Source organism: Bos mutus, chromosome 3 (genome assembly GCF_027580195.1).
Source record: "Bos mutus isolate GX-2022 chromosome 3, NWIPB_WYAK_1.1, whole genome shotgun sequence".
Taxonomy (NCBI): Eukaryota; Metazoa; Chordata; class Mammalia; order Artiodactyla; family Bovidae; genus Bos; species Bos mutus.
In genome coordinates, this window is record NC_091619.1 from 24,948,413 (window position 1) to 24,964,443 (window position 16,031).

Consider the following 16,031-nt stretch of genomic DNA (forward strand, 5'->3'; position numbering starts at 1 on the left):
GGAAGTCCTGAATGTACAGAGACTTTGCGGTTTAGACCTCAGAGCTTCCTGCCAGAGCTTGACAGGGTTTAACAAGTCTAAGAGGCTGGGAGAAGGCGGGCGGGCGGGCGGGACCGCAAACAGCACGGTGCCAACATTGCAGCCAGGTGCCTTCTCACCATCTATCGCTTTAGAACCTTAACTGTAAACTGTTTTTTTCTTTTTCTTTCTCCCCCACTTCCCTCAAAGTACAACTAGCATGACTGCCAGCTGAGGGTGGGGCCTGACCTTTTAATCATGGTCATTTAAGACCTGGGGTTTGCTTCGACCGAGTTGTGTCTCAGCCTGCTCCTTTTGCATGTTGCCTGACAGGCTCGTGGAACCTCCCGTCTTTATGGATCCCCCTCTTTTCAAGGATGCTTCACCATGAACCTGTCTGAAGAACCAAGGAAGTAAAACTGCAAATGAGGTTATGTTTTCTGGTGCTTCTTATTGAAGTCTGTGCATAGAGATTTCAATTCCTTATACAAATCTACCAGTAGGCCGTGGGTCCAGCTTTGCACCTGGAGCCTGGGGAGTGGATGTCAGTTGTTCTGGTGGGGGATGAAGGGGAACTGGTTGAATTGGGATGGCCAAATTTGGTCGCGCTGTCATACCGCACCAAATAGCCTCTTTCCCATTCAGCACTAGATGACACCTGGGGTCAAGTCAAGGCTTTTATTTCACTGCTACTCCCAATACAGTGGGCAAGTGTCCACCAGGCACATAAGAAACCAAGAGTGTCTCAAGCAGGAAGCTGCTTGTACAAGACACGGCCACAGTGACTGCTTGACATCTGACATGGGCACGTGCTCTGAGAGGGAATCTGTGCTATATCACCCAGTCCTCGTGTGCACACTTTTATTCCCTTCCTGGAGAAGCGGTGATCGGGGAAGGGGGCCAGAGACTGCAGACATCAGGCAGCCTGGCTGCGTTAGAAGTCACAGACTGCAACTCACTTGGTTGTGGCTCACGGGCTGGGGAGGTGATCGTGGTCTGCTTGGAGAGCACCCTTGCTGGAGGATGGAGGTGTGGGCGTGCACACCCGGAGTGGAGAAATTCCACAGTGCCTTTTATGGGAAAGGACGGGTTTTCATCTCTTTTGATGAGAGGAAGAGGACAGCTGCGGCAGAGTTAGGAGTTTTCTTCGGCGTCACAGGGAGGTTTTGTTTGAACGCGAGGCTTGGGGAGGGGAGGGCCCTTTTGCTGGTGAACTTGTGTGCCTGGCGTCGGAGGAAGCCTCTTCTGCTGGGGCTGGACACGGGGGCCAAGAGCCCGTGGACGATGAGCGGGGGGCTGAGAACGATGGCCAGGTACTGGAGGAGTTTGGGACATGCCTGGATTTGCAGGAGTCGAGACTGGAGTCTGTTGAGGCTTCCGGCCTCTTTCCTCAAGGATCGCTCTCTGTGCTTTTATCTCCAGCTCCTCATCTGCAAGGATCAAAGAAGAGTTCTCTGAAGAGTTCTCTTGGCAAAAATCAGGATCGGCGTAACAATACCGAGCGCACCTCCTGTGCACACCACAGCATGCTAGCTGCTCTGGGGAGGATACGATGAGAAGGCAGAAGCCACCTCTCCTCGCCAGAGACTCCAGGTCTTGAGGGGGAGGACAGAAAGGCCCACCAGCAAGATAGAGGGACAGCCCAGGGCTTCAGAGAACTCAGGGAGTCAGAGGCAAGGAATCCGCTGGAGAACTTGATGCCTGGATCTCCAGGGGGCAGAGAGGGCACTCAGACCCCAGCCCTGCCTCAGAGTCACCCCAGGCATCACACCGTAGCACCACTCAGGGTCAGAGCCCTTATAATAGGATCTGTAGTAGTCAGAGAGGGGCTTCCCTGGTGGCTCAGATGGTAAAGAATCTTCCTGTAGTGTGGGAGACCCGGGTTCGATCCCTGGGTCAGGAAGATCCCCTGGAGAAGGATATGGCAACCCACTCCAGCATTCCTGCCTAGAGAATCCCACAGACAGAGGAGCCTGGCAGGCTGCAGTCCACGGGGACACAAAGAGTCGGACACGACTGAGCAACAAACACACACAGTCAGAAAGGATGTTAGTAACCACCTGCCTTCAGATGGGTCTCTGAGATCTACCTTTCACCCACTTCTGTAATTCACCCACATTCTGGCGAGGGGTTGGGATATATGCAAGGGGCTGTTTAGTCCTTAGAAACATTTTAGTTTCTCAGAAATTCATAAGCCAGCCCTATGTTCTTGAACTTGGAAGAAAAATTCCTCCTCTGGTCACTCACCTCTCTGGGATTTTCTGCTTTCTGTGATGGCAATCCGTGAAGACAGGCCTACGACTCAGAGAAATGTAATTTTCCTTTGCTGTTTTAAAGTCACACAGGAAATCTGAGGATGCTCAGGTGCCATAGGCTTGGAGGGCCCCGGTGGCCCCTCTGGCCCCCTTTGGGCTACAAGTTAGGTATTTCCTTCCCTGTGCCCAAAGCCATGCTCACAGTGTTCTCTAGAAAGCTAGAAAGAGGATCCCTCCCCGGGGCGGACGGCTGCTCACATCAGTACCGGGGTGTATGTTAGGAAACACGTGCCCTCTCTGAGCACCACCCTGTGACTTCAGGTGACAAGTGAAGTGAAAGTTGCTAGTCGTGTCTGACTCTTTGTGACACCATGGACTGTACAGCCCATGAAATTCTTCTGTCCAGAATACTGGAGTGGGTAGCCGTTCCCTCCTCCAGGGGATCTTCCCAACCCAGGGATCAAACCCAGGTCTCCCGCATTGCAGGCAGATTCTTTACCAGCTGAGCCATCAGGAAAGCCCAAGCACCCTCCTCTGACTGCTGGAAATCCAGGCAGTGGGTGACTCTGAACGCAAAGACTCAAAGCCAAATGCTGGGGTTTTGGTGAGGAGCTGCTGCTGTGCTATGAGCACAAAAAGTGAAATGCACAGCAAGGGAAAAATATATCTTCTGTGCCATCTTTGGTGCCTCCAGGAGGCAGAGGTGGTGCCATGAGGCCATGCAGAGGACTTTGAGCCCCAACCCCAGGTCCCAGCTATGGGGCCGTGGGAAAGCCTTTTTCCATCCTTGGACTGCAAGCTGGAGCTGGCCATTTGCTTACTGCTAGTCTGGTCACCCGCTGTTTTGTTCATTTGTTTTTAGAATGCTTATTCCCTATCTTCCAGGTGTTAGTTACCATTGCTAAGTGCCTGTGATGGCTCAGACACAAGCACTCTTCTTAGATAGCCTAAAGTCAACAAGCAGCACAAACCAGGACTGCGAATCACTATGTCAGTCTCTGGTAAGGGTCCAGGGTCACTAGAGAGATGCAGACAGAGAGCCCCATGAGTTCTGGGAGGAAGAGAGGGGTACGGCCAAGGGGCGGACGCCTCAGGTTGGCTTGGACAGACAAGGCAAGTCATCAGAGCTCTGTGCAGCCCCCCGTCAGAGCAGGACTGTGGGCCCCAGCACACCCATGCGCGCAACTCCAGCTGCAGCCCACATTGCTCCACGCCTGCATGGAATCCCTCCAGCCTCAATGTGCTCCTCTCTCACTGCATCTCCTGGTTGCTCAGCACTAGGCCTGGACTAGATGAAGCGAACAGCCACCCAGGGCAAAAAACCAAAGGCGGCCCTAACCCCTGGGGCTGTGCAAAGGCAGGGTCAACCCTGGGGGTGGAGGTCTCCTCAACTTTTGTACCTGGGGATCCTTGTTCACCTTACCCTTGTCCTAACTCAGCCTACTGGCCACAGTATTTGGGACAAAGCATTTAACCTCACTGAACTTAAACTTCACCTGAAGGAATATAATCTGTCTCATATGATCATGCAGAAAGTTGGATGAGATAGTGAATATAAACATCAAAATAGGGAGGGAGGTTCAAGAGGGATGGGACATGGGTAAACCTATGGCTGATTCATGTTGATATATGGCAGAAGCCAACACAACACTGTAAAGCAATTATCCCCCAATTAAAAATAAATACATTTTTAAAAAGCATCATATTACAGATTAGGGTCTGGCACAGCCAACTCCTTTGTCAGTGTGAGTTGATCATCATGTTGGTCATTTCAGCCTCATGAGAGAACAGTTGTTTTGCCACCGGGTGGCATGTGAGGTGCAAGCATGGGATCTTTGACTCTTAAGCAGTGAGGAAGGAGAGTTTGCAGGGGGAATGGGGATGGAAAACTGCCCGAGTAGGGCCAAGGAAACCGTGTGTGCTAATGGGACTAACCCCACGGGGGTGGAGGGTGCAGGAGAGAGGGAGGTGGGAGCTTGGGGCCATGCTGGAGCAGTGGCCAGAGGGAGGCCTGAGGAAAGACGTCTAAAGTAAGGAAGATAAATCCAAAGGTGGCCCAAGGCCACCACTTCCTGGGGAGGTGCAGACTAGGTCTTTGTTTGGGTGGTTGCAGAGGCAGCTGGCCTGGGAGTGCCAGGCCCACTCCAGGGAGAGACCCCACATGGGGGGGACCAGTCCTGCTGTGAATGTGAGCTTGTGAGAACCTGAGGACCCATCCACCTGTCCTCACGTCCTGCTGATGACTGGACACCCCTTGCTGGACCCACCTGTAGCATCGCTCCCTAACACCCTCATCCCAGTGTCCACAGAAACATCATTTTCTGAACACACTGCTTTGGGTGGCCTGGATGCTCCTTGAGCAAGCTCCTCACGAGCATAACATTTTCATTCTTAGCGGGTTGTCAGGACTGGTTCAAGGAAGAAACACTCACAGCCCTGACACTTCCTCTTGGAAGGAAGTGAATTGGAAAGGGAATAGAAACACCCAGTTTTAGAACAAGTGTGCTCCTGTGAGTCCCCACTGTGCTGAAATTTTACCTGTGTTCCTAGGAGACTGGTCCTGAACCCACCTTGGCCACCCTCCTCAGGAGAAGACAAGATGTTGGTTCACAGAAATGGTGTTTTGAAGCTAATCTTTCTATCCACATAGATACACATGTCTCATTCAAAGCATGACCACACAGCTTTGCACAGAGTCAGCTTCGGGTGGTGGATTCCAGTGAGGCCAACCTGGACTGAGCTTCTCAAATCTCCCCCATTGTCACCACTGAGAATCTGTTTTTCAAAACTCAAGCTAACCACAAAATGGAACAACCTGTAACCGCCGGTGAAGGCCCTGACATTCTGAAACTACCCATCTCCAGTTTTTTCTTTCCAGACTCTGGGTGCCAGCCCCATGAGCTGTTTCCACGGGGATTTCACCCAGGCCTGCGGTGGGACAGAAGAAGGGGGAGCTTACCATCTCTCCTGCGGCTCTGTTTTTTCCTCCTGCTGATGTAGAAAATGAGTAGTGCCACGAAGAGGAGGAAGACGGCGCCTCCTACACAAATGCCGATGATGAGGTACCAATCCAGACCTTCATCTGCAAGAGGAACAGATGCGGCATGGATGGGAGGTCCTGGGAAGAGGGGCCATTTCATTGCTCTGGCCAAGGACTCGAGGACTCCTGCCTCCCATCTTAAGGATGAAAGAGTTTGATGGGACTTCTCAGCCTTACGGAGGCTAAGCTCATGGAGGCTGCTGAACAAGGTCAATACCTCAAGGAGTGCAGGGTTCACAATAAGCCCTCTCACAAGGCTCCTTCGAGAGCTGTTCTTCTGGACCAGAAATGCCTGATTCTTCGTGAGCCAAGGCTCTGTCCCCTCTCAAGGAGGATGTCACAGAAGTTTAGATCTGAGAACGAGGTTAGAGAAAATCTAGTGTAATCTCTAGATTCATGCACAAGGCCCAGAGAGGAAAGATGAGTTGCCTGAGGTCACACAGCATCCATTCCCGAGTGGTTCCTTTAAGCAGCTCCTCATCTTCATGTTTCTGCACTGTTTATCCAGCTTCATCTCTGGTTGCCCTCCTATATCATGATTGCTTTTTCCTCACTCTCATGACCAGGCACTTTCCAAAGACAGGATCCATGTTTCATGTGTCCAGCCCAGCTGCTGCTGCTGCTGCTAAGTCGCTTCAGTCATGTCCGACTCTGTGCAACCCCATAGACGGCAGCCCACCAGGCTCCCCCGTCCCTAGGATTCTCCAGGCAAGAACACTGGAGTGGGTTGCCATTTCCTTCTCCAATGCATGAAAGTGAAAAGTGAAAGTGAAGTCGCTCAGTTGTGTCCGACTCTTCGTGACCCCATGGACTGCAGCCATTTTCCAGGCAAGAGTACTGGAGTGGGGTGCCATTAACCTCAAAGCCAGCACCCTCTCCCAAATTTTCCCTGGCCTGTGAGAGAAACTCAGACACACAGTGAGTTAGCCGCAGCAGTGAACTCGATCTTCAACTCACAGACCTTCAGCTGCTGTAATGCAATGAGGATAACAATGACTGTGTTAAGAGAAATGGATTTGAGTGCAGGCTTTTCTAGGTAGGAGCTGTGTGACCGTTGGCCAGTTACTTCACCTCTCTGAGCCTGTTCCTGTCTTTGAAAAAATGGAGATAATGAATTTACATTATAGGTGGCTGTTGGAAGTCAATCAGATAATGGATGTGAAAGTGCTTTATAAAGTGTGAAACTACACACAAGGATGGAGCCTGCCCTGACTACAGTTCCGTGCACTGGCACTTCTGGGAGCTGTTTCCTGAGAGGGATGCTGGGCCATCTGCCCCTTTGTGAGTCGATAGCAGTCACAGAGTCAGCAGCTGGGGCCAGGGCTCAGGGGATTCGTCCATCCTGAGAATGAACAGAGCTCGGCCCAGCATCACAAGGAAACCCTTCTCCAGCCTAACATTCTTGGGAAGATACTGTTACCCGTGAAGCCCAGGATGGACCCCAGGAGTAAGCCAGAGGCTCAGAAACCAAACTAAACAGGTGTTCAGACTGCAGTGGTTTGTTAATCCTTGCCTTTCTTCCTAAGTGTCTCTCTCTCTGACCCATTCTTTGCCTGCCTGTTACACAGACTTTCTAGGCTCTGTGGATGAAGGGGCTTCCATTAGAAAAGCAGGCATAATCCTAACCTGTTGTGAAACTGGACTGGGAAAGGCAGAAGGGCCCTTTAGGTTCTGCCTGCTTGGAGGATGGGCCAGGGCTATCAGAATCCACCTTGGGCTCAGCCAAGGGCTTCCCAGGGTCTGACCTGGGGGGGTTGGGGGCAAGCCTAGGACCAGTTGAGGAACATGGGGCTAAACCATGCAGCTGCCAGCCTGTCTCCTCAGAGTCCTCAGACGGGACAAGCGTGCCCTTATCTGGGCACACTTGGGAATGTAGGTGTGCCTTACACACTCTGTTCACAGATTTGTCCAGCACAGCCTCTGGGTGCTTTCTGTGGGGGAGGTTCCAGCATGTCTCAGACGTGGCTGTCATGCAAAGCTATGTCCTCACAGTCACTAAATCCAGCCACACTCCTTTCTGCACTCCCTCTCAGAGATGATATGCCCATGAATTCATGTGGTAGAGTCCTTTTGCGTATCTAAACCGGCTCCCTCCTCCTACTATTTTGATTTTAAGTACATGCTTATCTTTTTTGAGCCAAGTGGTTAATCATGTCATTGCTCCTCTCTGCCTTGGCCTTTTAGGGTGATGCATCCAGATCCACTTTAGGGTCTTCAAGAGCCACCTTGTCCTCCCCAGGCTTGCCCTAGGTATTCCTCCCATCTCTCTAGTGCCCCTTCCCCCACCTGGCTCCCCCAACTCTGCACCACAGGGAGGTGACAGGAAGGGTCCTGTCTGCAAACCCCAGCTCCCCCCAAAGCCCTTCCTCTCTTCCTCCATCCCTAATGCACACACATTTTTATACTGCTGGGATCTGGTTAAAATACACATGGAGTAGCATTACCAGATAAAATACAGGAGATGACTAGTTAAATTAGAAATAAACAATGAATAATGATTTAGTATAAGGATGTCCCATGCAACACTTGGAGCACACTTCTACTGTCTTTTTAGGGACTTCCCTGCTGATCCAGTGGTTAAGACTCTGTGTTTCCAATTCAGGAGGTGTGGGGTCGATTCCTGGTTGGGGAACTAAGATCCTGCATGCCATGCAGGGTGACCAAAAAAAATATTTACACTTTTTTTTAAAAAAATTTGCTAAATCTGGCAACTCTAATTAAGAGCACCCTGAAAGGGGATAAGAGCTTGTGAAGTCGAGGAGGGGCTACCTCACTCACTGTGCCTTAGTGATGGGGGGCAGGGAGGGATGACTGGGAGTCAGAGATTTCATAGGAGGTGACGTGACGCTGGTCTGAGCGTGTGACTTGTGGACTCTAGGATGGTCGCCATTGAGCCCTGCCTCCTGAGATTTCTACCTGTGTGTGACCCCTTCTGATTAAATGTGGGCCAGGCTTACTGAGTGGCTCCTGAATGAATAGAGTACAGCAGCAGTGATGGGACCTGAGACCAAGTACACAGACCAAAGAGCCTGGCTTTTGCGCTGGGCCCTTACTGTTGCTGTTTCTCAAGCTTCCCTGAGGGAAGGGGCTGCCATACTGGGAGGCAGCCGAATGCACGTGAGTAAACTTGGAAGTGGCTCCTCCCTCAGCAGAGCTTGTACCTGACTGACTTGACTGCAGCCCCTGCTAGTACCTTGACAATAGCTTCATGAATGACTCTGAGCCAGAAGCATCAGCGAGGCCAGTCCCAGATTCAATGTCTCACAGAAACTGTGAGATTATTATCTTCAACGCTGTTTGCTGTTTTAAGCCACTACATATGGGGTTGTTTGCTACACAACTGATAACTAATTCAAAGTATATATTAAAGTCTTACTTCTGACTTCACACCAGCTCAGGGTTGCTTCCTAGGATCACTGACCCGCCAAAATTGCTATAGAAACTAAGGAAATCTGGCCAGATCACTGTTTTGTGCTTGGCTTCCTTTCGGGGATTGACCAGGCAGCACTGGAAAGATAATCGTGGAGTATCAGATGAGTAGACGCTTGGGGATCACGGGGCTTATCTTCTTTGTGGCTCAGGAGGCTGAAGCCCAGAAAGAGGAAGGGACTCTGTCCAGGCCATCCCGATATATTTAGACAGACAGAAACTAGAGGTCCAGACCCCAGTCTCCCAGGCCAGAGCAGGCCATCTTTCAAAAATTACTTTGGGGGGTCATGTCAAGTTGGGGAGCAGGAAAGAACTTAGACTCTTGAAATTTCAGAACTTTGCGTGCTGAGCTGTCTGCTCTGAGGCAGTAAGAGCATTGCCCACCTGGGTTCACAGTCCTCCCTGGCCTCAAGCTTTTCCTCTCTCCAAGTCCTTCACTTCCTGGGTTTCTAGAAGGAGCCCTTCTGCTCCTGCCTCTGATAGGAGGTGCTGACCATCGCCCCTCCAGAAAGGAATCTTTCTTGCTCCCTTCTCCATCATTGCCCTGGGGTCACAATCATGGTCCCTGACTAACTGAGAGACCATGGGCAAGTCAGTTTGCCTCTCTGTCAAGGGGCCGTCTATATGAGATAACCATTTCAGCTCCTTTTATCTCTTCAACTCAGCAATTCTTTCTCCGAGGAGAGCATCTTTTTAATTTCCTGAGGTTAGACCATGCTCTGTGAGAAGAATCCCAAGACGGGTAAACAGGGAACACTACCCCCTCTCTCCTCTAAGCCTTCCCTTGGAGATTTCCAGGAGAAAGAGGGATGTTTTCAGTTCTTATCCTGAGCCAAAGCGGCCTCCCAGGCCAAGCACCCATGCCCTGGAGCAGTCCTTGCCTGTTCGGCCTTAAAGACTAGATTGTGACATGAACTTGTGGCGCCCGACCAGTGCCCACCACGCACCTGGACACACGGCGATCTCTATGCTGACTTTGCTATCGACATGGTTACTCGCCACGCACTTGAATGTTTTATTCCATCTGGTGTTCCACGTGTAGGTGATGAGCTTCCCATGATCTTGTTTGACACGGGTCATATTTAAAAACAGTTCTAATTTAGGATTACTTCCATTTTCTACCTTGCAGCTCACAGTTCTGTTGGTACAGATCCAGTTAATTTCAGGTCCTGAGAGCATCTCTGAAAAGAAAAGAAAGATACAACTCAAGTCAGGCAACTTACTGATTGTAAAAGATATACCTATTTAGAGAGGGAAAATGGAGTTAGTTGGGGAACAGGAAACAATTTCAAAGATTCCTAGCAATTTTAAAAATATCATTTCTATTTTATGTTATTTATACAGCACATTCAGAATAAATTTATTTCTGATATTTATAAATATATCAGTAAAATATACATCATATTTTCAGATGGTAAAGTGTCTACCTGCAATGTGGGAGACCTGGGTTTGATCCCTGGGTTGGGAAGATCTTCTAGAGAAGGAAATGGCAACCCACTCCAGTACTTTTGCCTAGAAAATTCCATGGATGGAGGAGCCTGGTGGGCTACAGTCCATGGAGTTGCAAAGAGTTGGACATGACTGAGTGACTTTACCTTCTTTCTTTATACCTTAAAATGCTTTCACATATATGATATCATTTCATCCTAACAAACAGAGAGGCTGATGTTTTTCTTCCTGTTTATAGATGAAGTACCCAAGGGTCTGGGAGGGTTAAATGGATGGTCCAAAGGTACCCACTAATAAATGGCAAATCAGGAGAGGAGCTCACCCTCCCAAATTCAAGTTCAGTCATACAGTTAAGAGGTTTACCATGTCGTGATCCCCACATGGCACAGTAGTCTGTTGGGGATGGAGGGTTGGGAGAAATGCTTTAAGAGCAACTGGGAACCTGACCCTTGAGAAACTGGTACATGTATTGCCTGGGGCCTTGGTCACAAATGGAAACTCCCTCCTCCTTCCCCCGGCAGATCCTGGGAGCAGTGGTGCTGTTCAAGCTCTGGACAGACAGAGCCTCTTCATCCTCCCAGAGCTGCTGGGCCACTCCCCACACCTCACTGGTGCTCACCCATAGATAAGGATAAGAAAAACGTTCCCCACCTGCACAGCAAGGATGACAGGTGACAAAGCCCTGGCACATGGCTGGGCTCTGGCAATACTGGTGGTGGGGCTTCCCAGGTGGCACAGTGGTAAAGAACCCACCTGCCAATGCAGGAGGCACAAGAGACAGGGGTTCAATCCCTGGGTAGGGAAGACGCCCTGGAGCAGGAAGTGGCACCCCACTCTAGTATTCTTGCCTGGAAAATTCCATGGACAGAGGAGACTGCTGGGCTTCAGTCCATGGGGTTGCAAAGAGTTGGACACGACTGAGCACACACAATATTGGTGGTAGCTGTTGTGATCACACACGCCCTGCCTTTCCTTTTCTGACATGATAATATTCGAAGGCTGTGTCATGAAAGAAAAAGCCCTGGCCATGGTGTTATTTGGACCAGGTTCAAATCGTACTCCACCACTTGTGAGCTGTGACCAGATTCTGCCCTTTTTCTCACCCTGCCTTCCCTTTCTTTCCTCAGAGTTGCCACCTTTCTCTCTCAGCAGCCTTCCATTCATCATGCAGATGGATACCTTTTTTTCTTTCTTAATGATTTCCTCCCTCCCTGACTCCCAGACAATCATATCTTCCCCATGAACTTTCTCGCCAAATTTCATTTCTGTCCCAGAATATAGGTATGCAGAAATTAAGTGTTTTCCCATCCAGAGATTCAGTGTGACCCCGAATGAAGAGGATGGAAAAACATCCCCGTACACCAAGACAGGGTCAGTTCATGCTCTAGGGGTTGAGTTGAGGAGTGAGTTTGTGTTTTCAAAATGGAAATATTCCTTTTTTTTTTTTCTATTTATAAATCTACATGTTGTTGTACAGTTGAAAACAACACAATATTGTAAAGCAATTATCCTCCAATTAAAAATACGAGTAAAAAAAACATACAAGTAAATCACATCACTGTAAAAATTGATAAAATATCAAAAAAGTTTCAAAAAGATTAAAAATCACTTGCAATTCTATCACGCAGAGTCAATAATTATCAATGTTTCAATGCATCTAACAAATGTTTTCTATGCACGCATGCCATATATAAATAATGTTCTAAAAAATAAAATTGGATCATATGATTTTTTAGTCTGCCTTTTTCCCTTTACTGATCTATTATGAAATTCTTTACTTTATGAACACCAATAAATATACATGTCCACCATCTTTTTAAATGATATATTGTTGATTTTAAGGGCTTCCCTGGTGGCTCAGTGGTTAACAGTCCACCTGCCAATACAGGAGACGCAAGCTCCATCTCTGGGTCGAGAAGATCCCGTGGAGAAGGAAATGGCAACCCGCTCCAGTATTCTTGCTGGGAAAATCCCATGGACAGAGGAGCCTAGCAGCCCATGGGATCATAGAGTAGGAAAGGACTGAGTGACTGAGCACGCACGCATTCGGATTTAATCAGTAAGTTTCTAACTGCTGGGGACTTTAAGATCCTTTCCAGTACTTCACTGACATAAACCACCCAGCAATGTGCAGCCACTTGAAAGCATATCTTTGTACATATGCTGTCTGTAAGACAGTTTCGTACAAGAGGCATGATTGTATCGAGTGAGGGTACATCTCATAGATGAGCGCGCTCTGATTTCCAGGTTGCTAGGACGACCTCCTTCTCCACTAACATCTGCTTTTAAGGGGACTTCCTCAGCTAATGGCAACAGCCCCCTCGTTAAGGAGTTGTGGGTACCAAGATTGGAAACAGAGAAGCTTGAAGGAACAGAGACAGAGAGAACTCTAGCACTGAGGAGACAGGTACTGTGTCCCAGGGGCCTGACGCACCTATGGTTAGCTTTTGCCCTGAAGCCTTGTCCCATGAATACCCCATAGGGTTATAATTATGAAAATCAGACTCAGAGCAGATAGAGAATTTGCCCAAGGCCGTGTGGCAAGAAATGGTGACTGGATCACAAACTGACATGCTCTGTAACATTTATACACACACACACACACACACACAGGATGGCAGTTGTGTCATGGAAAGATCTCTGTCTTTTGGCAAGAGTGAGAATTTATTTTTGAGGTTGTGAAAACATTCTAAAACTGATTGTCGGTTTGGTTGTACATCTCTGTAAATATACTACAAGCCATAGAATCATATACTCTAAATGGGTGAATTTTGTGGGACGTGCATTATATCTCAATAAAGCTGATGGGGTAGGGGTGGGTCGGGGCAGGGTGAGGGCAGAATGTCACCATCCTTGCTAAAACCAGCCTTGGGTTTGGATCCTGACTTTGCTCCCATCAGACCACTACCTGTTTCCTCAAAGTTGATCAGGGAATAACGACCTCTCAGGGTTGTTGGGATCCTCAAGTAAGAGCATGTAGCAAAGCACATCACACATCACCGGTAGCCATTATCACCCAGGCAATACTAAATGATACATGATGTGAAGCTCAAGTTTGAAAGAGGCCAAAGTTATGACATCTGTGGTTCCCAGAGCCCACAACAGAGGCCTGTTCTGGCTGCATCTATCTCACCCCATTTCTGAGCTGTAGTCTGTATTCTGGTGCCGGATTAGGTGTGGCAGGTTGTCATCTGCAGGGGGGCTGCCAATGTCTGTGACTGTTGTGGGTGGGGGCTGCTACCAGATCCGCGTGCTCAAGAGCAGGGCTGGAGGGTGACTTTACGTAGGAGGAGGGGGCCCTTCCTTTGGCAGCATTTCCTGTGTCAAGCACAGAAATGCTTATTTGCTCACTGAATCTCTGGCTTGTGTTCAGGCTCAGGTTCCTATCTTCTTCTCCAAGCAAAGTTCAGCTTCTTCTTCTACTGTTATCTATGCCCTGCCAAGTGACTCCTGGACTTGCTACTTCAATGTCATTTCAATTCTACTTTCTCGTCCCTCTCTCTCGAACTCAAGCCACTTTGTCCATCCTTTTTCCACACATGACCCTCAGTGTAAGCAAGCTTCAGGCATGTTATAGGCACCCTGTGGTCTAGGCCACTGGTTATCAGCTTCAGCTGTGCTTTAAAATCACCTGGGGCGTTTAGTGCCTACAATGCCCAGGCCCTGAGCCAAGAAACTCTGATTTAATTGGTCTGGGATGGGACTTAGTACCGGTGAATTTTACTGTACCTCAGCTGGTTCCAACATGAAGCCTGAATTAAGACTCACCAAGCAGCCCCTTCCTGCTTCCCCCGGATTAAAGCAGCAGCTCCCTGCCTAGTCTTCCATCTGTCATCTTGCATAGCTACTACTGCTCTCCCAGTACACGCGTAGACATATGGAGCCACACCCTGTGTATTTTCTACAGATACCAGCAAAAACACCTTCTACCTTTGATCATGCTGATGTTGAGCAGATTAGAAACCATTCATCCTTTAATACATTATTTCCAGCCCTTTCCTGCCTTACCACCACTCCTTCAGGACATCCGGGCTTGAAATTGTCTCTCTGGACAGAAGACCCACTGCCCTTCAATCAGCCTCCCCGTCCTAGCCTCATAGCTTATCCTTCATCATCCACCTGAAATGGTCACCGTTTCCCCCTTCTGCCCACTGATTCCCCTCCTCCTAATTAATGCCATGTCAATCTAGATCCTTCACTCAAATCAGCATCCCCACCACCTCTGGAGAGGTGGAGTGTGTAATAGACACGAGGGTCTATTAGCTGTGGCGTCTATCTCTCCCACAAGACTGGAGCTTGCATCGAGGCAGGAGGAATGCATTCAGTTTCCCTTAGGGCTCCCCAAGGCCAACATCTGGGCTGGGGACCTTGCATAAATGCTACTCTTTGGCTTGCTAAATAGCACCCATTTTGAGATGGAGGAATTTAGGGGTCAAAGACTTACCTTGAATCTTCAAATCAAATTTTTTGCTCAGTAGGTTTACTCCATTTGAATCATAAACCTCTACCTCATAGAGACCACTATCGTTTCTCATCAGAGTTTTAATTTTCAGAGTTCCATTTGTAAACATATCATATTTGTCCGTTTCATTGTGAAGTGGCATATCTTTCTTTATTCGTGCAATCTTGTTTTTGTTTCTGTTCCATTTTATATCTGCCACTATATCACTTCTTGGAAAACCAGGAATGTCCAGGTTGAGGTCATGATCCAGGGCACCCCAGACGACAATGCTTTCAGGGTCTTCACCTACAAAAAGCAAGACAGTGGCTGAGGTGACTCTCTGCCAAGGAAAAGCAGGGTTGTGACCTTTCTGACCTCTATGCTCAGTTCAGGGTCTCTAACGAAGCTTCTGACAGTGAGAGTGAAGACCCTCACACCAACTTACCTTTGGTGGGAACAGTGAAAATCAGAAGGAAGCTGGCTAAGATTTCACATGCGAGGTTCATCTTTGGGGATCGTTTCCTTCTGTGATTCTGTGTTCTTCTTGCAAAAGGAACTCAAGTAACATCAGTGGAATCCACCCCCTGTGAGCTTAACCACGTGCCTCTCTTTTTTGCTTCTTTAGGTAACATAGAATACAGACGCACACACACACTCACACATAAGCATATACAATTCAGAAAACCAACCTGGCTGATGTACTTCTTTGCTAAAGCAGAATATTTGTGAGTGTGTCTTCTTATCATGTTTTAATCCTCACAGCAGCCTTGGGTGGGTTTTATTATGCTCGTCAAAGAGAAGAGGAACTAACAGACTAAGCCACTCAGAATCACCCTTTAGTTAACAAAGAGCCAGATTCAACCTTACGGCCCGCCTTCTATGCCCTCTACTGCAGTATATATGAAAAAGTATTACTATTAAAATACATAAATTATTCCTATCAATCAATAAGACAAATGAAATTTGGTTTTAAAAATCAACAAAGAATACAAACAAGCAAATTATAGAAGAAATACATTATAGAAAAAATGTCAATAAATGTATGAGAAGGTATCTAATGCTACAGATATATATATAATAGCTATTTTATATATATATATATATATAAGTCATAAAACACCATCTTCACATTCAAATTGGTAAAATTAGAAAAGATAGTGATTTACATTATTGACAGAAATGTTGGGAGAAGCAGGAACCTTCATATAATACTTGAGGGAGTATAAAGTATACTTCCCATGGATGGGATTTGGTAGTTTCCACTAAACTTTAAAATATATATATATATATATATATATTTAACCTAGTAATTTTAATTTGAGAAGCCTAACCTTCAAAAAATGCTTGAATAAATGTGCAAAAATTCTGTCCAAGGAAATTTGTTATAGCTTTTTTGGTA

At 47.9% G+C, this 16,031-nt stretch overlaps 1 protein-coding gene across 1 annotated transcript; it reads right to left on the minus strand.

The window, feature by feature from the left end:
* Window positions 1–682: 682 nt before the first annotated feature.
* CD2 (CD2 molecule) lies at window positions 683–15,228 on the minus strand. Its single transcript, XM_005901996.3, has 5 exons — window positions 15,078–15,228; window positions 14,636–14,938; window positions 9,690–9,923; window positions 5,233–5,355; window positions 683–1,448 (listed from the first exon to the last, which is right to left on the minus strand). Exons 1-5 carry the CDS (start codon window positions 15,136–15,138, stop codon window positions 1,153–1,155), a joined length of 1,017 nt encoding a protein of 338 aa, XP_005902058.1. The 5' UTR covers window positions 15,139–15,228; the 3' UTR covers window positions 683–1,152.
* Between the last annotated feature and the right edge of the window lie 803 nt (window positions 15,229–16,031).